At 58.8% G+C, this 25,459-nt stretch overlaps 1 protein-coding gene and 1 non-coding gene across 3 annotated transcripts in view; both read left to right on the top strand.

Moving 5' to 3' along the window:
- The window catches only part of CRTC1 (CREB regulated transcription coactivator 1), an 81,822-nt gene that overhangs the window by 47,318 nt on the left and 9,045 nt on the right, over positions 1 to 25,459 (top strand). Inside the window, exons 2-11 of one of the 2 annotated variants that reach the window (XM_061421511.1) lie at positions 4,266 to 4,382; positions 5,528 to 5,575; positions 7,089 to 7,226; positions 8,301 to 8,362; positions 10,163 to 10,257; positions 12,202 to 12,287; positions 15,576 to 15,616; positions 16,075 to 16,295; positions 20,922 to 21,055; positions 23,213 to 23,524. In XM_061421511.1, the coding sequence (XP_061277495.1) occupies positions 4,266 to 4,382; positions 5,528 to 5,575; positions 7,089 to 7,226; positions 8,301 to 8,362; positions 10,163 to 10,257; positions 12,202 to 12,287; positions 15,576 to 15,616; positions 16,075 to 16,295; positions 20,922 to 21,055; positions 23,213 to 23,524 (1,254 nt within the window). The remainder of the gene's footprint in view (positions 1 to 4,265; positions 4,383 to 5,527; positions 5,576 to 7,088; positions 7,227 to 8,300; positions 8,363 to 10,162; positions 10,258 to 12,201; positions 12,288 to 15,575; positions 15,617 to 16,074; positions 16,296 to 20,921; positions 21,056 to 23,212; positions 23,525 to 25,459) is intronic. The other variant, XM_061421512.1, reaches the window with a different exon arrangement.
- Positions 12,652 to 12,753, top strand: LOC133252185 (U6 spliceosomal RNA). Its single transcript, XR_009737815.1, has one exon. It is a non-coding gene; the product is annotated as a U6 spliceosomal RNA (small nuclear RNA).

Here is a 25,459-nt window from a genome sequence, read left to right as displayed (position 1 = left end):
GAGGAAGCTGGGTGGGCGATTCGGGAACTCCCTCTACCATCTTCGCAGTTTTTCTGTGAACCTAAACCTTTGATAATGAAAATGGAGGTTAAGAGCAACAACAGTGAGAATTCCCTTGCAGTCCAGTGGTTAGAACTCTGTGCTTCGAATGCAGGGTTAGAGAGGCAGTCCCTTGTTGGGGAACTAAGATCCGACATGCCTTATAACAATAGCAATAACAACAAAGCCATAGGCCAATGTGAAGGTGACTTGGGGGGCCTGCTCCTTGAGTGGGGTGTCAGGGAGGCCCCTCCAGGGTGGATGTGGAGGTGGAGCTGTCACAGGCGGCTCCCTGGGGTAGGGGGAGCACAAACTCAGGGTGCTTTGGGATTGGATGTCTGGAGGGAGTGAGGAATGGGGAGAGCAGAGGGCAGGGAGGCACCTGTGAAAGTGAGTGACAGGGCACCTGCCCACCCTCCGCATCTGGAGTGGGGTCTGCTCTCACAGTGGGGGAGCCTGGTCTTGGACCCCAGGCTGTCGGACCCTTGGGCCAGAAGCTAAGGGGGAGCCAGAGAGGCGCAGCTCCTCTGTGCCAGCAGGTCTTGTCCAGGCGTCACCACCCTGCCGTGCTGCCTTCCGCCAAAACCCACGGGAACGGGGCAAGGGGAGGGGCAGGCCCAAGCCTCAGGGCAGCAGGGGTTGTGTCAGTGTCCTGAAAGGTTCTTGCGTGGCCTCCAAGTGGGGCTGTCACCTGGCTCGTGGAAGTCTGCTCCCGAGCGTGGGAGCCGTGATGTTCGTTCACTCGTTCACTCGGTTACTCACCCCGAGTTCTTGTGCTCCTTTGTTCCACCAGCAGGTGCTGCTGAGGGTTAGACCCTGGCTTGGATGCTGGGTTTATGGAGAGGTTGGGGGTTAGGGCAGGAAGTGCCTTCAAGAACCTCTCTCTGGGCAGAGGGATGCAGGAGGAGGGACTGTGGTTTGACGGGGGAAGAGGCCTGAGCTCTGTGTCCAGCAGTTGGTCAGACCCTGCCCAGTGGCATCACTCTCTTGTCCTCCTTGGGCACCCTTGGAGGCATCAGGCCCATGGGTGGAGCCCAGGCTGGCACCTCCCCACCCCAGCGTCTGCTTACTCCTGGGGTTTCCTGGCCAGGCATGGGACAGCAGTCAGCCCCTGCGAAAGTTCAGGGCCCCTTAAGACCACCTTCACTTCTGACACCAGCTACAGAGACTGAGGGTTCCTAATACTATACTGGGACTTCCCTGGTGGCTCAGATGGTAAAAAGCCTGCCTGCAATGTGGGAGACCTGGGTTCCATCCCTGGGTCAGGCAGATCTCCTGCAGAAGGAAATGGCAACCCAGTCCAGTGTTCTTGCCTGGAGAATTCCACAGACAGAAGAGTCTGGAGGGCTGCAGGCCATGGAGTCACAGAGTCAGACACGACTGAGTGACTGAAAAAAAAAACAACACTACACTCAGCTCAACGGTTCACTGGAAGGACTCAGAAGTCACTGAAGACCTTCCTACTCACGGTCATGGTCTGTTTCTTAGGAGTTCTATCTGTTCATTTGTTTTTATTTACAGCTGCACTGGGTCTGTTGCTTTGCGTGGGCTTTCTCTAGTTGTAGCAGGCGGGGGCCCTTTCTAGTTGCCGTGCCTGGCTTTCTGTTGGGGTGGCTTCTCTTATCGCAGATCATGAGCTCTGGAGCACAGCACACGGGCTTACTTGCCCCGTGCCGTGTGGGATCTTCCTGGACCAGGGATCCAACCCATGTCCTCTGCATTGGCAGGTGGATTCTGTAACTATTGGACCGCCAGGGACACCCTCGGTCATGGTCTGCTACAGTGAGAGGATGCAGGTCACAGTTGGAATGGGGCAGTGGCCAGCAGACTTCCGAACACAGCTGGAGGACTCCCTTCCCCGTGGAGTCACGCGGACAGCGCTTGCTTCTCCCAGCACCAGTGTGTGGTGGCACGCCCGGGGCTGGCAGCCATGGGTCTCCCCGAGCCTTGGGGTCCAGGGTTTTTCCTGGGGTTCACCATTCAGATGCAGCCCCAGCAGAGGAAGAGCTGAGAACCTCAGTGGCCTGAGCCCCCCACCCTTGCCCACACTGTTAGCAGAGATACCCAGTGTGGCCCGGGGCCCTAGGCAAACAAGCACACTTTTCTGTGGCAGGACCTTCTCTTCCCAGGAGCTGGGAGCAAAGGTCAAACAGCCCTGGGCCAGGTTAACTCTTTAAAGTGAAAGTGTTGGTTTTTCCAACTCTTTGTGACCCAGTGGACTATAGCCCACTAGGCTTCTCTGTCCATGGGATTCTCCAGGCAAGAATACTGGAGGGGATTGCCATTTCCTTTCCCAGGGGCTCTTCCCAACTCAGGTCCGACCCAGGGATCAAACCCAGGTCTCCTGCACTGCAGGCAGATTCTTTACCAGCTGAGCCGCCTGGGAAGGCCTGCCTGTGGCGCTCCACGTACAACCAAGAATGAGTACGGGGGTTCCCCAGAGGCAGGGAGGGGCCCACACTGGGTCCACTCCGGAGGCCGTACCGCAAAGCCTGACATTCCCGCAACAAAGTGGGTGGGGTTCGGGGGCCCCTGTGGAAAGGAGAGGCTTCAGCCAAGATGGCTTGGAGGGCCAGTATTATTGCAGACACACAGCCGTGAGCGGCGTGTTCCCCTTCTGGGCTCCCTCAGCCCGGAAGGTGTGATGTGAGCACTTCCAGTATCACACGCCTGGTGTTTACGCGCACACACACACTCAGTCTGGACAGCCCACTCTATGGGAGGGGAAACTGAGGCCCAGGAGGGGGCTGCAGCCTCCAGGGCCACGTGGTACTTGAGCAGTGGGGATAAATGTGGGTTCCTGCCCTGTGGCTCAGACACAAGAAGGGCCTGGGGGGCGGGTCTCAGGTCCAAGGACACCCGAGCCCACCCTGCTTGGCCTCACCTGACCCCTCCTGACCAGGGGCTGGCCTGTTTCATCCTGCGTGCCCCCGGGCCCTGGGGAGGAGGGACCCAGGGTGTTCATGGCAAGCATCTCCAGCTTTTGGAGTCAGGGTCTGGGTCCAGCAAATGCCTGAGAGCCACCCGTGGAGGAATGGAGCGGGGTTAGGCTCCCTCCCGGCCCCACCGCCCTTCACAGGAAACAGCTGTTTACCTGGGTGAGGTGCTCGGCCGGGCCAGCGGCCAGTTCCTGAGCTTCACTTCCACCTCCGGTGTCCAAGGCCCCCCAGGAAGCTGGGGCTGGCGTGGGAGAGTGGGGCGGCGTGGGCGGCCAGCGCGCGGCGCGCTGCCAGGAGCTGTTTGTGAGGGAACGTGAGCTGCTCTTGTTGTGTACACAATGTCGACCCTAGCAACCATCCCAGCCGGCCGGGGCGGACGCCCACCCCTCCCCTGGTGCCCAGCGGCCGCCCCTCTGTCACGGTACTGCATCCCAGGGCAGATTGATGGGCCTCAGGGACCTGCCCGAAGGCCACCGGTGGTGTCAGCCGGGTCAGGAGCATCTGCTATTCCTGGCGAAGTGGAATGGATGCTCTGGCGAGGGAAGGCCAGGTCCCAGCCCTGCTCGGAGGCAGCTGTGACCGGTCAGGGAGCCCCGGGCTCTTGATTCTGAGTCCTGGCCCAGGGGACAAATCCACATGTGAGTGAATGGCAGAGGACTGTGCAGGGATGTGGCCAGCCCGGATGAAGGCTCTCCAGTGGGTGAGACTGGCGGGACAGGCAGAGGGGGCCTGGGGGCTTGGGCCAGTCTCCTTAGAACTCAGGCAGGATCTGGCAGGCCAGCTCATGCTGTACTTTGAAAAGCCAGCGCTGCACTTCAGAGCCGGCCCCTCTGATTCAGACCAGTGGAAAGACAATTTCTCCCGTGTCCGGGCGTAAATTCGCAGCCTCTGGCCCGCGCCCCAGGAACACAGCCTTTGGCGTGATAAGAAATGGCTCCCCCGGGTGGGTGAGGGGCCTCCTGCTCAGGCTTCCAGGCTCCAGGTCCACTTGATACTCTTGCTTATTCACCAGTTGTTCGAAGCAGCCGGTGAGGCTCCCTCAAGTTCACGGAGGCAGCACCCTCCCGGATGGGGAGGCTAGTTTCCCTGCCTGGGGTGGGCCACCTGGGGCATCTTGGGTCTCTGATTCTGCTGGTTCATGGCTTCTTTGAGAATCTGAGTCACGGGAGTCCCACATCCTCTGCGCCTGGTGTCTCGCGTGGGGCCCTTGGGAATGGCACTCCGCAGGGTGTGCTCCGGAGGTGTGTTCCCCTTCCCCCACTATAGCTGTCAGCTTCTCTGTTGCAGCTCCAGCTCCAGAAGTCCCAGTACCTGCAGCTGGGCCCAAGCCGTGGCCAGTACTACGGGGGGTCCCTGCCTAACGTGAACCAGATTGGGAGCAGCACCGTGGATCTGCCCTTCCAGGTGAGCCCCCCTCCCTCCCCCACGCCACCTCCCCCCTGGGGTGTGCTCCAGGCCGGGCCCCACCCTGTCCACTGCACGAGAGTACCTGTATACCAGCCTGTGAACGTCGGGGATTCCCAGGCAATTGCTGCCCCCTGTCCCCCTGCCACACATTCCCCCCGCCCCCGCCGCCCACTCCTTCCCCTAGGATGGCCTGGCCAGGCCTCGCCTGGATCCCCCCGCCCGTCCCCTGTCAGCAGACCCGCAGTAAGGCCAAGGTCTGGCGGTGAGCATTTCGGCAGCCGCTACACCTGTTGGCCGGCTGTGCAGCAGCGGGAACCGCTCAGGGCCTCTGGGGCTTGGCTCCGTCCCGCTTCACTAATCCGCACGCCCAGCAGTTCTCAGAAGGACGCCCCGCGGCCTGACCCCACTTGTCTGCAAACGTTTCTTGGCAGAGACGCACACAGCGCGGCTCCCGCAGGCCGCGTAGCTGCCGCGCACATCCTTATCGTAAATAAGAGATAAGGCCCACCGCCCGCCTCTTTCCCCGGGCCCCGTCCCTCGACCCTGATCTGCAGTGGAAGTGGGGGCATGGTGGACCCAGGAGCCAGGCCGAGAGCTGCCTGCCCCCGCCCCCCCAGCGTGGTGTCTGGGCTTTGCAGCGACAAGTCCACTGAGCAGCCACACACCTGTCCCATGGCTGGGACAGAGCCCCAGAAACAGCCACGTCCGGGTGTGTGCTGACAGGCCAGGCGGAGCTGGGTCGGCCCCGCAGGGAGCTCAGTCCCGTTCGCTCCCCAGCTGTGCTCCTCCCACACCACTGTGGGGATGTGACGGGGCCCCGGATCCCACGGGCTGGCTCGGGGTCCGGCTGGCTCAGCTCTGAGTCCCCAGGGCCTCCTCCGACGGCCTCCACGTCAGAGCACACGCACCAGGCGGTCTTGCTCATCTTGGCCAGGGCCCCGCCTTGGTGGGTTTTCTCCCCTCCTCCCTGCTCACCCCTTCCTCTGTTTTCCCCATCCCTTCCTTCCTCAAGGTTTGTGTCTCTCTGGGCACCCCAAGCTTGGCCCGGTCTGGGGCTACCATAGGGCCCCCGAGAGGGGTTTCCCGCTGGGGGACCAGGCGAGGCAGGAGTGTCTCAAAGTCTCGGTTCTTTGCATTTTCAGCCCAGCGGATTTCTGGGGGAGGCTCTGGCAGCGGCTCCTGTCTCTCTGGTAAATGAGCCCCTGGGCTGAGGTCTCGGCATCCCTGGCACGTGCGCGGGCGCTAGGTACTCCTGTGCGGCCGCCCTTGTGGCCCCGTGGGAGGTGTCCCCTCTGCCAGTGGAAGCAGATCTGCCCTGCACCCCCTGGTCTGGGGAAGTGCGTGTGGGCGCGTCCAGAGACCCCTGCCCTGGGGATCCGAGCATGCGCGCCGACGCTGCATGGGTTCGTTCCTGTGACACACGCACACACGTGTGCTCAGGTCCTAGACTTGGCCTGGCGAGCGGGGCTGTGGCTGGTCTGAGCTGCTCTCTGCCTCTGGCTCTGCTTCAGCTGCCTCAGTTTCCCCTCTGGGCTTCCAGACATCTCTGGGAGGAGATGAACGGCCTGTGCCCTCTGATACCCATGCCTGGATGGTGAGGTCGCTGCCGTCTCCCGGGCCTGCAGCCTTTTGGAAGCAGAAACACATAAAGACCCAAGCTGGCAGGGTCCAAGAAAGACAGGTCCCCGGGCGCCAGGGAGAGCAGTCAGCCCCGAGTGCTAGCTGAGGTGTTTGGACAGGTGGGGCAGAGCAATGAGGCCGCCAGGAGCAGTCTTCCCAAGGAAATTGCTTTTCGCCTGGCTGCGCAGAGAAGAGAGAAGGGCCCAAGGGCCCGATGGCTGGGTAGGGGCCGGTAGCTGCATCCAGAGCTAGGCTACAGCTGCCAGTCTTGCCCCCATCAGATGGTGTGGGGGCCCCGTGGCGCCAAGGCAGGCGGAGAGCAGGCTCCTGGGGACCTCCGGGGCGGGAGCAGGGCCTGACCGGGGGCCTCATGCCAGCCCCAGGTTCTGGAAGGGAGCCCCGTCCGGCCAAGCTGTGGGCCAGGGCTCCGGAAAGTAGCGCCTGCACTTGGCTCCCGGTGGAGCTGGGACAAGGCCGTGGGGGAGGGTGCGCGGGGGTCGAGCCTCAATCAAGAGCAGCCCCAGGCTCGCCGAGGAGCCTCTGGGGAGCCAGAACTTGGCCAGGTGGGCCCCTGACGTCCTGGCCTGGAAGCCCTGGGGCTGTCTCTTGGCAGGCCCCTCCAGGGATGACGTAGGTGGGGAGAGGAGGTCGGCCAGGCCCGGAGAGAGAGGGCGGAGGCCCGTCTGCACCTGGCGAGGCTGGAGGGGGGCCCTCTGCACCCTGGCACCCCAGCCAGCACCGGGCCCCGAGCTTGCGCCGCTCTGCCTGGCCCGTGCATGCCGGCCGCACTGCACGCCTGCCGCCCCGGAGCCTGGGACCCCCGGCTCGCCGCTGCCCCCCCCCCCCCCCACCAACAGTGCTCGGAGGCTGGGGGCAGGGGCCCCAGAGGAAAGGAGGCCCATCTGGAATAGCCGAGGGTGTCTCCAGAGCTGGGCGGTGGGGGCTGTTGGGGGGACCTTGAGGTCAGATTCTGGGGGGTCAAATCTCGGATCACAGCGGATAACCGTGGTGTGGGTTCCTCTCTTTTCTTGTTCCATCTCTTCCTCTCCTCCCTCCCCGCATCGGTCCCCTCCCCACCCCCAGACACCCTTCCAGTCCTCAGGCCTGGACACCAGCCGAACTACCCGGCACCATGGGCTAGTGGACAGAGTGTACCGGGAGCGTGGCCGGCTGGGCTCCCCGCATCGCCGACCGCTGTCAGTGGACAAACACGGAAGGCAGATATCCTTTTCCCAGAGGATGTGGGCAGCGGGGTTGGGGGGTGGGGGTTGAGGCGGGGACCGCTTTCAGCTGACAGAGCGGCCTGCTACCCACACCATGATAGAATCAGGGCTGCTCCAGTCTTCCAGGGCTACTGGGCAGCACCAGGAAGGGCGTACAATCACATGGCAACCCCAGAAGACTTCCTGGAGGAGGCAGTGCAAGCTGAGGAGACTTTAGCCAGGCGGGGGATTAGGGGACAGGAAACAGTGATACAGAAGAGACCCCTGGAGCACACAGCCTGAGATGAGTTGGGAGGGTGCACTCAGATGCCTGCCTGGGCAGGGGGGCCCAGGAAAGCTGTGAGCCAGGCATCCACACATCAGGGCCATGGTGGTGAACCCTCCGGGGGCCACACGGAGGGCAGCCCAGCCGAGGCAGGGGGGTTGAGGGGGATCTGAGCCTGAGCCAGACCCAGACAGATCAGAGGGAGGCTATCGGAAGACACAAAATTTGCCTTTGCACCTTGGCCAAGAAGAGAAGACTGTCAAGAATCCCCCCATCCAACCCCCCACCGACTTGGCTGCCCCTTGGTGCTTCGCCAGCCAGCCTCCCCCGCCCCCAGCGTCCGAGTGGCTGCCCCTGGGAAGCCCAGCTCTCGAGCACAGAGAAGGCTGTTCTTTCCTGCCTCTTGTTTCCACGGGCTGGGGGAGCCTGAGCAGATGGGCCCCAGACCTAGCGCTCGGGGCCCCGGGAGCCACCCCGTCAGCCCAGAATTAAGAGTCAAGGCCGGGGTCAGCTGAACTAGACTCCCTGCAGCCCCCCCGCCCCCACGGGCCCCTGTTTCACGGCTGAGGCCTCTCTTGGAAGGGGCGCAGCCCGCACGTGCGCTTGCAGGGGGTGAGTGCTGAGTGCTAGGTGGACGGGGCTGCACCCTGGGGGCTGCTCGCAGCCAGGCAGGAAAGGCCCCCCGCCCCGAGGCCCCAGCTGTTCGCAGCCTCCCAGCAGCCTGGCTCCTTGGGCTGGCCCATTCAGGGTTCCCGGGGCTCAGGGAGGGCTTGAGCCAGCAGCACCATCCCCTTAACTCACATGCACGTGGACAGCTGCCCATATGGCACCGTGTACCTCTCGCCACCTGCGGACACCAGCTGGAGAAGGTCAGTGACCCAGAACCAACCCCCAGTCCTCTCATTGGAAACAAAGCAATACTTCCATCATGGTCGTACTTGGAAAACCAAGATGTAGTCCCTTAAAAATGGCAAAACTTAGAAGCATCCAGAAGTTGCTAGAAATCAGCTCTATCCCTGTAACAATGAGGTCACAGTTTTGGGGTCTTCCAGGGATTTTTTTTTTTCCTTTCTCTGATTTATGACTTTCTTTTTCTTTTCTTCTTAACCAAAGTTGGGATTGTATGGAATATCCAGTGTCGTCACTTTCTTTATTTCATTTAATGTGCCATTATGATTGTTTCCCACATTCCCAAAAAGCCATAGAAAATGTGATTGGAAAGTATTATATATTACTAGAAAATTAGGGAAATACATAAATACATGCAGAAGATTAAAAAAACCCATAATGTCATCATCTAGGGAGATACAGCAACGACAATGTAGCTAATACAAATGTTTACAATAACACAGTTGATAGTTGGACACGAGTGTTAACGTACCTGGTGCTTCCCAGGCGGCTCTAGTGATAACCTGCCTGCCAGTGCAGGGGACGTAGGAGACGCAGGTTTGATCCCTGGGTCAGGAAGATCCCCCGGAGGAGGGCATGGCATCACACTCTGCTATTGCTTGGAGAATCCCCACGGACGGGGAGCCTGGCCGGATACAGTCCATGGGGTCGCATGGAGTCAGACAGTTCTGAAGCTGCTTAGCACATAGCCATGTGCACACACATGAATATACTTTAATGACACAGGCGTGTATTCTTAAAAATGGTTAAAAAGGCAAACTTTATTTTAGTACTTACACACAGAAAAATATACGTAGGTGATTTCAGGAAACAAAGATCAAAAGTAAGCAAGCTGTTAAAAAAAACCCACAAAATATATGTAATTGAGTAACACAGTTAAATGCCCACCAAGCACGTAGTCATAGCCTAGGTCCTATTTCAACCATCACATACGTTAACACATTACTGACCAGGGGATTTCTACAGACGAATGCCTGTGGCGTTGATAGTGTCTCCAGTCAGTAAGGCGTCAACTGATGTAAGACACTCAGAGCTCCATAGAGTCGGGGCTGTTACTCTCCCCGTCTTTAGGCACAGAGTTCAGAACACTTGCTCAGGGACACACAGCTGGTGCAGGGGGGTCAGGATCCCCCAGTGCCTCACTGCTCACCCAGCCCCAGGGTCAGAGACAGCCCCGCCCTTTGTCATCTGCTCTTGCCCCTGAACCAGGTTTCCTCCGCCTCACTCTCAGCATCTGGACATTCCTGTTGGGCGCACATGGCTCTTACTCTCACCCCCACTTTGGCTGTGCAGCTGGTCCTGCCCTCTGTGTGTCTGCCCAGCTTCCCAAGGCTGCCTCTGGTTTCTTAGGCAACCTCCCTCCAGGCCTCTGCAGCTCAGGGAATATTATGTCATTGGGGCAGAGACTGGAGCCCCTCCTGGGTGCTGGGCAGCATTGGGTTGGTTGGAGCAAGACCTTCCTTGGCTTATTTGTCACTGGTAGGGGACTCCGTGATGGCCGCTGTGGGACTGGCAGGCCCGCTCTCTTCAGGGTTTCGGCAGGAAGGCACCACCCTTTGCCTAAAGCTGAGACGCCCATCTGAGGGGCAGGGACGGGCAGGGGCTTTGTTGTTCTTCAGGGTTTTGCTCAGGTCTCAGCTCACAAAAGTGTCCCACAGCTGTCACCCTCTTCTGTCGTGTGGGTCCCAGATGGAGTGGAGCCAAGATTACCCCTTTGTCCCCTCTGGGGCTGAGGCTCACTGTCTCTCTCCTCTCCCCAGGACCAATTCTGACTCCGCCCTGCACCAGAGCACGATGACGCCCACCCAGCCAGAGCCCTTTACCGGGGGGTCCCAGGACGCGCACCAGAAAAGAGGTATTGGCAGAGCCCACGGGCACTTTTCCTAGGGTCAGGCAGGTCCAGTAGGTGGCCACTGTGCCCTCATGGTCACAGACCTAAGAAGGAAGACTCAGCCAATGCCTGTAACATGAGGAGTTCAGAGAAACTTTCAGAGATGGCACTGCTTCAGCTGGATTTTGAGGGATGCGTAGGGGTTTTCTGGGCAGAGAAAACAGTCCCTGTGAACTCACACTGGCTTCTGTTGATGGACTCAGGGTAAGACCTCACAGTCTAGGGGTCCTTGCAGATTCTTTCAAATGTTGGGAGCCGCAAGCCGAAGCAGAAGGGGCTTTTATCAGCTCATGACCAACAGTTGGGGCTAGTTGTTCATCTTCAGCTACCATTCAATCCCTGGCTTCACACTGGATCGTTTCCTGGCTCTGATGCTCAGAACCCGCTTGGTCCCTAAGGTCCATCCTGAAACAGTGAGTGGAAGAGAGGCCAGTTGTTGCCTAACTCTTGTCCAGAGCCTCCTTTACAGCTGGGTCGTGCACACACCTTTGTAGCTGGGGCAGATCTGTACCCAGGCCCTGGTCCCTCCTTGGAGCCAGGCCCACGCAGTGTCCTTGGGACCTTCCAGGGAGGTACACAGCATCTTAAAAACTGGGGCAGCGACACCCAGAGAGGGCAGTGTGATGCTGTTAGGCCAGCCCTCGAAACCCACGTGGGCCTGACCTGCTCCAGGACCCTGAAACCAGAGAATGAATCATGTACGCCGATGTCCAAATGCTTCCCACTCTTTTGGTAGCATTTCACTGTGCGAGTATGTGAACACACTAGGGAGATTGTGCTGATAGGAGGAGGATGGGCACCAGAGCTTCACCCCTCGGCTGGCAGGCACCCTGCTTATGTGAGCTTTCCAGCTCATTGGGCACCAGCAGCGAGATCGCGGAAGGGAATGTCTCCATAATAAAGCGAGGATTCCAGACTCCTGGGGGGATGAGAGTGCACCTGTCGCGGCCCTCCTGGTCCTGATGCTGGAGGGAACTTAGCACGGTCTACCCTGAGGGAGGTCCCCGCAGAAGCTTGGGCTTTTGGCGTGGACAAGTGGACTTTGCCCTCCCAGGGACTCTTTGTGACCCCTGGCAACTCCGAGTCCTGTTGGCCTTGGGGTCAGGGGCGGGAAACATAACACCTCTCCTGTTCGTCTAGGAGGGGCCCAGGCAGTAACAGAGTCTAGGATTAGCCTGGTTGTCTTCCCATGCCCTCGTCTAGGTTTTGAGAAGGAGGAATTAACCCGTCTGGCTAGGTTCCTAATTCCGCTATTCCAGGTGAAAAGCAACCTTCAACAGGCATAAAGAAATTGGATCTCATAAAGTGTTTACTCTCACCTTGCCTGAAAGGTTTAAGGAAAGGGGCTTCAGGTACAGCTAGTTCCAGGGCCTTGAGTGATGCCTTCTAGCCCCTTCCTCCCCTCCTTCCCCCCCTGGGACTGGTTAGCACTGCAGGTCTTTCATGGGGCCGTAGCTGCCATGGTGGATGGACCTCAGCCTCTGGTGAGCTCTGTGGCTTGGTGCCAAGACCCCAAGAGGGGCCCAGTCTCTGGGTGCTAACAGCCCAGGTGACCGGTGGCCACAGGGCTGCAGGTGGGGCACATGAGGCAAGACAGCCACTCCTGGGAGAGACGCTTGGCGGTCCTCTGCGGCCCGAGGCCTCTGAAGCCTGAGTAGACCACACACGCCCTGAGCTCCAGCGCTTTCAGTTTCATTTCTTTTAAAATCACAGGTCCTCTGATTTTTTTTTAACTTTTCTTTTAAAAAATGAAGCTCTTTTGTTCTTTAGTACAATCCCCAGTAGTTACTGTTGGGGCAGTTACAGTCATGTCACGGTTGTGGCTCTGTGTGTCGGGGACCACCTGGTACCACTGCGAAGCTGCAAAGATCCCTTTTCTGCTTCTCCTCCAACCCCACCCCACCCCAGTCTTGCTGTTAACGGTCCCGGGTATGGAGGAGACCGCGTCAGAGACGGACAAGAATCTTTCCAAGCAAGGATGGGACACCAAGAAGGTAAGAGCCTAAGCGCTTTTAAAAATGGTTTCCCTTCTTGATCTTTTAAAAATTTCTTTTTAGAAGCACAACCCAAGTGAAGATGGTGAAATAGTATGTTGGGGGAACATCCCCTTTCCTGAAATATGAACCTCATTCTTTTTTTTTTTTTTTTAATTTATTTTTTTGTGTGTCCCAGCATGCAGGATCTTAGTTCCACAACCAAGGATTGAACCCAGGCCCTTGGCAGTGAGAGCGCAAAGTCCTAAGCACTGGACTGCCGGGGAATTCCCCAAACCTCATTTAGCTTTAACCAGTTAGGCCTTGAATGCTAATGGAAGGCCTGTTAACACTGGGAAAAACCATGTAAAGAATTAAAATCCATGTTCACTTTGATAGCATGTATTAAATTGGAACAATGCAGAGAAGATTAACATGACTCCTGTTCAGGGATGACAGGCAGATTCATGAAGCATTCCATGTTTTTACATGTACTGGTGAATGTTAACTATTAACTAGACTTATTATGGTGATCAGCACAGTATATACAAATATAGAATCATTACGTTGTACACCTAAAACTAATACAACATTATATGCCAGTTATATCTCAATTAAAAAAGAAATGGAAGACAGGGAGGTTAGGTGATGTGCACAAGCTTGTGAAGACACTTAGGGTTTAGAACCTACACTACCTAATTCTTAGCCTGTGGTCATTCTCCTAACCCATGGTGTTGGATAACTATGGTCATTTGTCGTCTTCTTTAAACATAAACTTCCGTTTATTTGCACAATAATTGGAGTTTTTGTTGCAGTACAGAGTCTGCTTGGAATTCCCAGTTGGGTTGAGATTTCTGTATTATTTCTAGGTCCCGAAACAAATTTCCCAGTTTCCGCCTACAAAAAGATCTGGTGATAAGATAGAATTTGTGCCGTGAATAGATTTCAAAGAATTTGAATAGAACAAAAATGCGTTTAACACTAAGGCGATTTTGAATGTAAAAAAAAAAAAAAAGAAGAATTGACACCTATTGCTGGTCCAGCTGCAGTGAAAGGGGGCAGCAACTCAAACCGCTCATCCCTTCAGGGGGATGATGAAGCAGGCAGCACTGCGCTCAGGAAGGCGTGTGTTCAGAGCCTCTGAATCAACTGCAAACAGCCTGAATGTTTGCCAGTGGGGGAGTTACAAGGAAACTGTCCTCAGGCCCTCGGGTAGAAAGCTGTGTGTGCGTGAGTTGGGATCTAAAGGCGTGAGAGACTTGTGAGATAACTGGTACGCAGAAAGAGGAGGATGAAGCTGCTTAGAGAGGCAGAAGATGCACAGAGACGCCCACAGATCCCTGGGTGTGCTGGGCCAGGCCCTGGGGAGACGCACGTGCGGCTGTGGCCAGCGCTCTTGACCCGGTCCGCATGTTCCAGTTTTGCCTGAGGAACACATGTGATTTTCCTACTCGGTAAAAACCTTTGAAACTCTTAACAACCCAAAGGAAAAAGTAACTGAAATGTCCAGTTGCAGAGAGGTGCGTCAGTAAGGGGAACGGGGTCCCTGCACCTGCCCAAGTGTGCTGCTGCTGCAAAGCCAGCGAAGATAGCAAGAGTCACGACTGGGGAGGGAAGGAGCCCCAGCATCATGGGAGTGAGAGGAGGGTGGCAGAGCCCAGCATCTGGGGGAGACTCCTTTTAACTGCCACTCGAAACTAAAGGATACATCTGTGAGGATGTCAGGAAAGGAATTCCTGTGGATTCGTTGGGGGTGGGATGGGGGATGATGGGTGAATTCTTCGTACTGTTTAGAAATCCATTAGGATCCCATAACATCCGTGGAATGCGTTTGAAAAGACTCTTTAGAAAAAGTCATTGTCAAAGTGCTTTGCAAAAAATAATCTGGTAATGAAGCGAGTGTTTACTCACGGAATTAAGGAGCCTATGGCCAAGTAGAAACCCGTTCCTCTGGCATTCCCTGCAGGGGCTAAACGCCTGGTGGTCACATGCCACCCCTTCGGTGCCCCAATCACTGCCAGTTGGGCCTTCCCTCGTCCCCACCCCCCAGCTCACTGGCTGTGCGCATGGAAGGCAGGCCTAGCCCTCTGCCGGTGTGTCCACGTTCTTGTCTGATAATCCTTAAAGAATACGGGGAGTGTGTGCCTGAGGGCCTGAGAGGCAGAGACGAATAGGGGACATGACTCAGCCGAGCCCTCTGCTGGCATGCGAGGCTCTGCCCAGTCACGTCCGCTGCCAGGGGAAGAGAGTCCCTTCTTTGTCCTCGGACGAGAGTCTAGGGACCCTGCCTGGAGCCTGTGGTTCTTGGATGGCGATAGTGTCCCCCTTCACAGAAGAGGAAGAGGAAGCAGAGCTTCTCTGGGACCCTCTCCCCGGGGCTGGTCTGCAGGGCAGCCACAGTGTCCGTCCCCGGGCAGCGTGGGCCAGGGAGCACACCGGCAGCAGGGTCCCCTTGGGAATCACAGCTCAGGCCCCCACGCCATGGGAAGCAGGTCAGCAGGGGGCGTGGTCAGCATCTTCCGTGTTATTTGTGGCATCCGGTTTGAGCCTCCTGAGGCTTCTCCATGTGATATCCTTCCTTGCCACGGACAGAGGGACTCTGAGCAGTGGAGCCTCTGCCACCAGAGCCCTGCCTGCTTTGATTCAGGAGTGACATAGGGTGTTAGCCTCCAGGCACCTGAGTGGGTTTTCAGTGGTCCTGCCCCCCCGCTGGCTACCAACAGCCATGGTACAGCCCCAGGGGATTCGGATGTGAAGAGTGGACAGGATTCCTCTACTTCCCCAATGCCTGCTCTGACGGGACCACACCACCCCTGGCCCATGCACACCTTACCAGGTGGAGTGAAGCCGGGAGGGGCTGTAGGAAAGCCATCTCCACACAGTTCTTGGTTTTGCCCCGGGTGTGTCTGGGGCAGCCCCTCCTTCTGTTCTTTGGGGCTACATATTCTTTATCCGAGACTAAACTTTCTTCTTTCTTAAAATTAATCTGTTGAATTTTGGCTGTGCTGGGTCTTTGTCACTGCATACAGGCTTCTCACTGCAATAGCTTATCTTGTTGCGAGGCACAGGCTCCGGGGCTCATGGGCTTAGTTGCCCCATGGCATGTGGGATCTTAGTTTCCAGACCAGGGATCGAACCTGTGTCCCCTGCATTGCCACTGGATTGTTAGCCACCTGACCACTAGGGAAGTCCCAGTAAACTCAATTCTTGTGGAGTACTTCTTAGCCCTTGTAGGGAGGTCAGCCATACTGTGAGGGGTTGCAGTGCATGTGAGGAGGCTGGCTCAGGCTCTGCTGTCTTCTCTTTCAGACGGGGCCCAGGCCCAAGTCCTGCGAGGTTCCTGGAATCAAGTAAGTCTCAGCAGGGCCCACCCCGTGTGCCCAAGGCCACCAAGGGCTGCTTGGTCTTCCCGTCCGCTCATGAGGCCACACCTCCTGATAAGGGCTCTGTGCCGCTGGCGGCCACCCAGCAAGCCCCACGCTGGGGGACACTCCTACCCCTGCCTGCCTGAGATGACGGAGCCCCTTCCCCAGCCCCCTTGCACCTCAGACACACCCCGTTCCTGGTCAGTGGGAAGCCCCTCCCCCCAGCCCCGAGCCACCAGCCACTTCTCAGTTTCCACTGGAGGTGCTGGTAGCTGTTTCTCCAGCAGAGCAGCGCCTCACTGTGGGGTGTCATTTTGCACCTGCTGATTTTTTTTTTTTTTGCAACCAGCCTTCTCCTGCCCCCACCACAGCTTCTGGGGGAGAATAGGCCAGCTGCCATCCTAAGAGCTCACCTCCCCCTCTGTCTGGCCTTTCCCCCCCAGCATCTTTCCATCCGCCGACCAGGAAAACACTACAGCCCTGATCCCCGCCACCCACAACACGGGGGGCTCCCTGCCTGACCTGACCAACATCCACTTCCCCTCCCCCCTCCCGACCCCGCTGGACCCCGAGGAGCCCACCTTCCCCGCGCTGAGCAGCTCCAGCAGCACCGGCAACCTGGCAGCCAACTTGACACACCTGGGCATCGGTGCTGCCGGCCAGGGTAAGCCGGCCGGGCGGCGGGCACCCCTGCCTGACAGGGGTGCCCCTCCAGTGAGGAGGGCGTGCGCGCGTGTGTGAGTGAGGGCTGAGCCAGCTCACGGCGGGTGGAGGGCCCCGGGCGCCCCTGCCTGACAGGACTGCCCCTCCAGTGAGGAGGGCACGCGCGCGTGTGTGAGTGAGGGCTGAGCCAGCTCACGGTGAGTGGAGGGCCCCGGGCGCCCCTGCCCGACAGGACTGCCCCTCCAGTGAGGATGATGTGCGTGTGTGTGTGAGTGAGGGCTGAGCCAGCTCCCGGGGGTGGAGGGCCCCAGGCGCCCTTGCCCGACAGGATGACACGCGTGTGTGTGTGTGTGTGTGTGTGTGAGTGAGGGCAGAGTCCACCGTGGGGATTTGGGGCTGCCAGGCCGACCAAAGGGGAAGGGCATCTGGGCAGAGGCCCGGGGCCGGGAAGGCGCATGACCCCAGGGATTAGAGCACAATTCTTACCGGGTGTTGGGGGCTTCAGGGAGTTGGGGTAGCCCAGGCTTTCCCCATGCGCCCCCCTGACCTGCTCTTCGTCCCGCCCCGCCCACTCCCCTCCCCCTTCTCATCTCCCTGCCCTTCCCGTGCCCCACTGTGACTGACAGCCTAGGCCACTCCAGCCCGGCCCCCTCCCCATACTGCGCAGCCACCCATCCCTGAGGACATCTCAGGGTCCCAGTGTCCCAGGAACCCTCAGTGCCACCCTGGCCCTGTCTGTCCTGAGGACTCCCGGCGGCACCGTCCCCCTGTGACTTAGACAGGACCCCAGACTCCCCTCTCTGGCCCCCACGTGCTGGGTCCCCCCACCCCTCCCCCGACCCAGAATGGCCATCAGCTCACCACTCTCCTTTGCTCAGGCCCCCGGGAGCCCCCTAATCCTGCTCCCCACCCCGACTCCTCGCCAGCCAGTGAACTTACACAGGGCACCCTGGCACATGCTGCCCCTCCCCCACAGACCCCCCTCCTCCAGGCTCCTCACCCCATTCCCTGCTCAGACACCCATTCTCCCTTCTGCAGGCTTCCTGACCCCCTGCCCATGACCTGCCCCTTCTCACACCGAGTGGCTTTTCTGCACACACCCAGCTGCTGTCAAGTCACTGCTTTGCTTTCATCATTCCCTGGGCTGGGCCTTGGTCTCACACATCCTTGCTGTGACCGCTGTACCCATGCTGACTGTGGGATGTGTGGGTTTGCATACAGGGAAAAGGGGCAGTCCCCCAGCAGCCTGGACAGGCAAGAGGGGCCATGGGGACTCGCATGTGTCCCCACGTGTGTTGGGACTCAGTGGTTGATAAGCACCACCTCATCATGCCCTCCTCAGCCTGGAGCCACAGCCTGGGCCCCATGCTCACCTGGTCCACGGACCCACAGCACCTCCACCCTGTGCTCCCCCTGCTGGGCGGTGCCACACAGAATTTTCTGAGAATCACACACTCAGATTAGTATTGGCCGCAATTCCTCTGGGGAAGCCGACTGTAAAGAATGGGCAGCAGCCCCTGGGCCAGGGCGGAGCCCCGTGGGCAGCTGTGCAGAGAGGTTTCAGGGTGAAGTGGGCCAGCCTTGGAGCCAGGTGGAGTTGGGAGTGAAGGAACCCGGAGCCCTTACTGGCTTTGATGTGGACAGGGCTGGGGGCAGGTGAGGGTTGCTGAGGGCGGTGCACGCTCCCTAGGTGTTCAAGTGAAAAGCTGGCTCAGCCATCAGGCAGAAGACACTTGCCCTGGCCATGCCCCGTCCCCCTCTTCCAGGGAAGGCCCAGAACACAAAACAAGCAGTTTCAGGGGACCCCAAGATCCTGGGCCCGCCAAGAGACCAGTGGGTGGGCAGTGTCCACAGGCCTGTGCAAGTGAGAAATTGGAGGGTCGCCTCTGGGGCTGCTAGGGAGGGCCCCCCCACGCCAAGTCACTGTTTCCTGGCCCCCGTTTTTCTCCTCACGCCTTGCAGCAGCCTCCAGAGCACCACCCCCTCTGCCGGAGGGTCCTTGGCAGCCCCTCCCCCACCCGCAGCCCCAGCGGCCGCTTAGGAGCCACGCACTTCCAGCCCGAGCCGAGTCTAAACAAGCACAGGAAAACACAACACATGTGAAAACCATGGATGCAGGACTGAGCACAGACCCCAGGCGGGGGCCCAGACCCCAGCCTGCCTGGCTCGGCGCATCGGCCCAGTAATGTCTGACATGTGTTCGGTTGTTTGCGAACCTGCCACTCCACGGCAGCTTGCCTGGCCGGGGCCTCGTTTTCCCGGCGCGTTTTACATCAAGCAGAGCCGCCACCCGGCCCCTGGCACACATGGAGCCCGCCCCCTCCCCCTGCCTGCCCAGTCCACCCTGCAGTCAGGACGAGGAGGAAGAGGGAGGCCCCTCTCTCTCCTTCCACGTTTGCTAAAGTCGTTTCCTGGGCGTGGGAGGTGGGCAGGCTGGGGTCCTTCCTCGCAGCACACCTCTGGGGCCAGCCAGCCCCGCACAGAGGGCTTGCATGCCGCCGGGCCAGGCTCCCGCCACCTGGCCTGCCCTCCCCTGGCAGCTCTCCCTGCCCACGCTTGGCCTCCCTGCCAGCTGGCCCCACTTCTTTTCCCAAAGGTGATCCAGGTTGTCCGAAGGAATTCGGCAGCAAGGCTTCCCTCGGCCCAGCCGGTGTCTCAGGGGTGGTGCCTGCCCGCCTGTGAGGCCTGGAGCTCACTGCAGCCAGGCAGAGGATTAAAAACCTCCCTTGTGTTCAGCACAGACGTTAGAGGCGGGCAGCCTAACCGCCCAGTGTGTTTTGGCTGGCCTCCGACTGTGTGTGATGTTTTGAATGGACATTCAAACACGCATGTAAAAACCTGGATTTCAGTCCTCACTGGAAGAATCAGGCCCAGTGTGGTGGGCCAAGGTCCTCCACCTCAGAGGGACTCGAGCTCTCCAGTTGGCGGCAGGCCTCTCCTGGCCTTGTCGCCCCTCCAGCCTACTCACCCCTGGCATCTGCCTCTCGTGCTTATCAGTTCCCGACATCCATGCCTGCTGTGGGCGGCAAGCATCCCTTGGCCTGCTGGACGAGTGGAGCGCTGGATGCTCAGAGAAGACAAGGGAGCAGTGCAGGGTCCCGACTCCAGGGTGCCCTCAGCGGGCGTCTTCCAGACGCCACCCACCTAGGCCTCTGTCGACGGCTCCCTTGACTTTGCTGTGTTTGCAGCAGCCTGATTCTGGGTCCAGGGTCTGTGTGGAAACTGGCCCTCAGGGGCTTTGCTGCAGTGTCAGCCCCCGCCCCCCACCTCAGTGTCCAGCTGAGTGGAGCCGCCAGGGCATCTGAGAGGGAAGTGCAGGCATGACTGGGCTCGCCCAGCACCGATGACACGGCCCCAGCAAATAGCTGCCTCGGGGTGGAGGGAAGGCTGCCTGTCATCTCCCTTCCGGAGTGTGTGCAGGCTGTACCCTCGTCCACCCTTGAACTTGCCACCTCATCCGCTGGAATAAAGTTGATCTGGTGCCCTCCGCAGGCTGGGCCCAGCTCCCCTGGTGAGTCAGGCAACTTCACCTGGCCTTGACTGCAAGCCAGACTCTATTCCAAGCCTGCTCAGCACCTCACTGGGGCCTCACGGTGAACTGGAAGGGACAAGGAAACCAAGTCGGGGGGCATCAAGCCTGGCCCCCAGGGCACCCCTCCTGCTCCCAGCGTCAGGGGGCCTGTGCTTTCCTGGCCCTGTACCCCAAGATCAGCCAGCAGGCCTCAACTGCTGCCACACTGAACCTGACCTCTCTTGGCTCCTTCACAACAGACACATCAGGGATCAGCTTGCTGGGGGAGGAGGCCAGGGTGAGGGAAGGAAGGGGCGACCTGGAGCGCCCCAGCAGGAGCTCCGGCAGGAAGAAGATGAAGTAACTGAGTTTCCAGTTCGGTCACTAGTGGGGTTGGTGCTGCAGTGTGGCAAGTGCATGGGAGGCGGCGGCGAAGGTTGTGGATGTGCCCCTGGCTGGGAGGGGCCAAGAGGAGAGCTAGCCGAAGGAGCAGTCCTGGGGAGGGATGAGGGTGAGGAGAACGATGAGGTTCAGGAAGAAACTGCAGCATCAGGCAAGACCAACTTGGTTTTGGAGCTAATCAAATGCAAGCTATTTTAGGCAAAAAGAAAAAGGAGGGGATTCATTGTCTCCTGAAACCAAGAAGTGCCAGCATGGCTGCCTCTGGGGCTCAGGTGCTATTTCTGCCCCTCAGCTCCCTTGTGGTTACCCCTCACACAACTCTGAACCTTCCTTCTTGGAATTCCATCAAAATCCCCTGGGCAGGATCTCATTTGGCCAGCCTGGTCAGGTGTCCATCCAGGGGACAATCGTGTGGTAGCCCAGAGTGGGGGAAGTGCTGATTGGCTGGGCCTATGGGACACGCCCCTTCTGGGGGGATGGCAGGATCACTGGGGAGCATGTTGGCCAGCACTGGAGGTGGGAGCCCCTGCAGCGCTGGGGGAGCCTCCCGTCAGGGTACTAGGGCCTCAGAGGGGGCTCCCCGGGTTTGGCGATCAGGATGTGCCTGCTGGTACCTGTGAATGAATGGGCTGTCCTCGGCAGTGACCCTTCGTGTGTGAGTGCCTCCTGCCCTGGTCCCAGTGGCTGGCGTCACACCCACCCTCTCCCTTTCAGGGATGAGCACGCCCGGCTCCTCACCGCAGCACCGGCCGGCCGGCGTCAGCCCACTGTCGCTGAGCACAGAGGCGAGGCGGCAGCAGGCCCAGCAGGTGTCGCCCACTCTGTCCCCGTTGTCTCCCATCACTCAGGTGCGAGGGCTCAGTGGGGCAGGGGAGGTGGGCCCGAGTGTGCCTCTCTGGGAGGCCTTATGCTCCTCCCAGGGAGCAGAATTCTAAAAAGCTTCCTTTTTTTTTTGTTTTTGTTTTGTTTTTTTGTGGTCAAATTCTCAAAGACATGGGGAATGTAGAAATCAAGTGGCCTGGAGTCCCCTGGGTCCATCTCGGCTGATAGATTGTGCCCGTGTGACTGGCCATTCTTCAGTATGCTAGTCTCTTCTTTAGGATCTCATTGGCATGTCCCAACTCTCAAAATACAGTATTGAGAGTCTTTTTCTGTTAAAAGAAAACCTGGTAAAATACTTTACCAGGTTTCCTTCACCTGCTTCTTTGGTAGATTGTGTCTAGGAATTGGTCCGTTTCATCAAGGTTGTCCCCTGTGCTGGCACACAGCTGTTCATAGGCAGTGGCTGTGCGTTAAGTCACTCAGTCGTGTCCGACTCTTTGCGACCCCATGGACTGCAGCCCACCAGGCTCCTCTGTCTGTGGGATTCTCCAGGGAAGAATACTGGAGTAGGGTGCCATTTCCCTTCTCCAGGGGATCTTCCTGACCCAGGGATTGAACCCTTATCTCTTGAGTCTCCTGCAATGGCAGGCAGATTCTTTACTTACTAGCACCACTTGGGAAGCTCGTTTGTAGGCGGTGTGTGTGAAACTCGCTCAGTCGTGTCTGACTGTGCGACCCCATGGGGCTATACAGTCCATGGAATTCTCCAGGCCAGAATACTGGAGTGGGTAGCCTATCCCTTTGCCAGCTGATCTTCCCATTGCAGGAATCGAACCGGAGTCTCCTGCATTGCAGTTGGATTCTTTACCAACTGAGCTATCAGGGAAGCCCACTCTTTCATAATCCTTTTAATTTCTGTAAAGTTACATTCCCCCTTTCCTTTTTGATTTCCACAGTTGGAATCTAATCTTTTTTTACTTAGCCCAGGCTCCTGGAATACATTAGGAAGTATTCTCTCCTCTTGTGTTTTTTGAAGAGTTTGAGAAGCATCTATGTTACTTCTTGGAATGTTTGGTAGAATTCAGCATAGGTGCCACAGTCTCGACGGATCTGCATTAGAAAGCTTGTGGTGCCTGATCTGACTTCTCCCTTGATACCAATCTGCTCAGACTTCCTTTTCCAGATTCTTGGGTCTGTTTTGGTAGTTTGTGCGCTCTGAGGAGTTTGTCCCTGTTGACTGTTTTATAATCCCTAGTAGATAACGTTTGTTTGTTTGTTTTTTAACATGACCTTGTTGATCTTATCCACCTAAGATGAAATTTAACAATAGTTCTGTTAATACATCTTCCCATGCCTGGCCTGGGCCCTTTTCCCCCACCAGGTTAAGAACCTCTTATCCAGTTCTTGTTCAGATCAGGAGCCAGAGCCGTGGATGGTTCCTGATGCCACTGCCTTTGGTCTCTCCATCTGGGGGACCCCAGCCTCGTCTCCCTTCCCCGCCACGCGCCACCCCTGAGGCCTGCCTTCTTCTTTTGAAAACTCCTCTCTGTTCACAAACTGCCTACCGGCTAATGAGAGGCCAGGCTTTCTGCTTAGTGTTTATATCCTGTAGTTCCCGGATGCTTCCAGTCTCCCTCAGAAGGCAGGAGCCCTTGCCTGCCTGGGGAGCTGCCCGTGTAGATGGAACTTCCCTCTGGTTGTTTTCCTCTTTCCAACTCTTAAGAGCCCAGAGCTGGTCATTGCCCAGTGACCACGCCAGTGCCTTCCTCACCAGCCTCCCCTTGGCTGCAGGTGGTGAGGGTGTTCCTGCCCCTTACAGGACTCCACAGGGGCTAGGTGCTGGCTCCCCACTGAGCTCCCCGAGTGTACGCCCCGTGCCTGCCTACAGCGGGGAATCTCCAGCTCAAAGGGGCAGAGGAGGAGAGGATTCTAAGTCTGCAGATATGGAAACTGGTGCCCCCTATTGGCATGCGGGGAGAAAACCTCGCTGGGGGCAGGCCCACCGAGCTGCAGCCCCGTCCTCTGTGGGCCCTGGGGGAGGCCTTCCCGCTCAGCCTTTGCTGTCCCAGTCCAGGGTCGGGACACCCTCTGGTCTGTCCATCACTTCGCTGCCACGCACACCAGGCCGTGGGGGCCCCCACCTCTGAGCGTGCCTCCTGCCTGACGCCCTCCTCTCCCTCCAGGCCGTGGCCATGGATGCCCTGACTCTGGAGCAGCAGCTGCCCTACGCCTTCTTCACCCAGGCGGGCTCTCAGCAGCCGCCGCCGCCCCAGCCTCAGCCCCCGCCGCCCCCGCCGCCGGCCTCCCAGCAGCAGCCGCCCCCGCAGCCCCCGCAGGTGCCTGTCGGCCTCCCCCAGGGCGGCTCCCTGATGCCAAGTGCCAGCCTGACACGGGGGCCCCAGCTGCCCCCGCTCGCGGTCACAGTACCGTCCTCTCTCCCCCAGTCCCCCCCAGAGAACGCGGGCCAGCCACCGATGGGGATCGACATTGCCTCGGTAAGGCGGGAAGGGGCCTGGCTTGGGGCAGGGGGGCTTGTGCAGGAGGAACCTGGGGGCTGGGGGGAGCATCAGGGCTCCTGGCTTTATCTGCAGCCACCTTGAGGCTCTCCTTTGAGGCCAGCTTGGCCAGGGGTCGGAGCAGAGGCAAACGCTGTCTGCAGCCAGGGGCTCAGTGAGGAATCCTGCCTGAAGTCCTCAAGCCAAGTTTGTCCTCCCCACAGAGATGGGGAAACTGATTCATGAGCAGGGTCAGGTGCCCCAGACTTCATGCAGCATGGGCCACCTGTGTCCCTCTCCCATGGGCCTGGATCCCCCCCTCAGCCCTTCCCACCCAAGGCTTCCTCAGAGGTGGGGAGCACACAGCTCGCAGGAGCTAGGGAATGGACTTCCAGGAGCCAGAGTGATGGAGATGACCTAGGAGGAACAGAAGGGGTGAAACCAGTTCTGCGGTTCTTAGCGCATAGTGCTCTGGGCCCAGGGCCTGCAGCTCAGCCCGTGGGACCCCCTTGCCTGGGACCAGGCTCGGTAACAAATGCTAGCTTTGGGGGCGGTTTGATGGCACCTGCAAACCTTCCTGTGTGTTCAGACTTTTATCCAGGTTGCCCTGGTGGGAAGGGAGTGGTCACAGCTACCTTTGGCCATATTCAGAGAAACAGACGCATGCTGGGGGCCCAGCCAGCCCTCCCTGCTCACTTGGCCCATGGCCACCAGCCCCAGGGTACATGTCATCAGAACACCGTGTGTTCTGTAAAGAACAAGCCCTCCTGGGCCGGACAGGGCCAGCAGGTCCCCGAACAGGGGGCGGCTCACATGTCCAAGCCGCTCTGATCCCTCAGAGGGCAGACCTCAGGGCTCCCCGGGATGGGACTGCACCCAAACCTTGCCTTTGGCAGAGACACAGCAGTTCCAGGGGAGGCTCTGACAGTGCAGCCGCCCGGGGCACCCAGTCCCATGACACTCTGCAGTGGCAGAGCCTAACGGTGGAGCTGGAGGGACAGTGGAGGCACGGGGTGTCCGAGCCAAGCTCTCGGATCAGGACCCTGTGGTGGGGTAATGCACCCACCACCCCCACGGGAGCTGGCGGTCTCAGGGCTCGGCCTCCAGGGGCAGCCTGTGTGAGCTTCTGCACACCCGCTCAAGCGAGGAGAATGTCCCTCTGGTCATTTTCATCTTCCCAGCCCCGAGAAGACCTGAGCTAGTCACTGCCAAGCGACCATGCTATGTCTCGGACACTCAAGCCTTGCTACCGGAACCTCCTGCCCTATGGGGCTCAACCCCCATTCCAGACTTCTCAGGCCACAGAAGAAACGAAGGAGACGTAGTTCTTAGGGGGCCCTGCGCCGGCCAGCTGGGTCTCATTAAATGGCAGGTCAGAGAGGTCAAGCAGCTTGCTGAGAGACACGCAGCAGGGCTGCCCTGGGCGGGACCAGAGCAGGGACTAGATTCAGGTCCTGGCCTAGCGGGTCTTGGCCCCCAGGGTTCTGGTGAGACGCCAAGAGCCTTTGTCATTCAAGTGAAGAGGTGACTGCCCTTTAGAAGTCTGTGCATAACCCAGAGGGCTGGTCCCAAGCAACATTGGTGATAGTGACCCCGGGCACCAGGACCGCTGCTCTGCACCCAATCCTGCCATCGCTCGAGGCCTTCCCTGCCCGAGCGTGTGTGTTGGTGTGTGCATGGCTGTGCGTATGTGTGTGTGGGTACTGGTGTGCCTTCGTGTGAGTGCTCTAAACCCGCTGAGTAGAGGCCGACCCCTCTGCCCTTCCGTAGCCCCCCAGGGCAACTCTGCGAGGCTGGGTTCTGGACTGACCATGTGCTCCTACCCCTCCCAGACTTGGGTTTGGAGGCCGGGCCCCTTTACGGCCCAAGGCTCAGGTGCCCTCCTACAGATGCCCGGGTATTCTGCTTACCTGAGGGGTGGGGACCTCGCCAGGT

This window comes from Bos javanicus, chromosome 7 (genome assembly GCF_032452875.1).
Source record: "Bos javanicus breed banteng chromosome 7, ARS-OSU_banteng_1.0, whole genome shotgun sequence".
NCBI lineage: Eukaryota > Metazoa > Chordata > Mammalia > Artiodactyla > Bovidae > Bos > Bos javanicus.
This window is presented reverse-complemented; position numbering and strand designations above follow the sequence as displayed.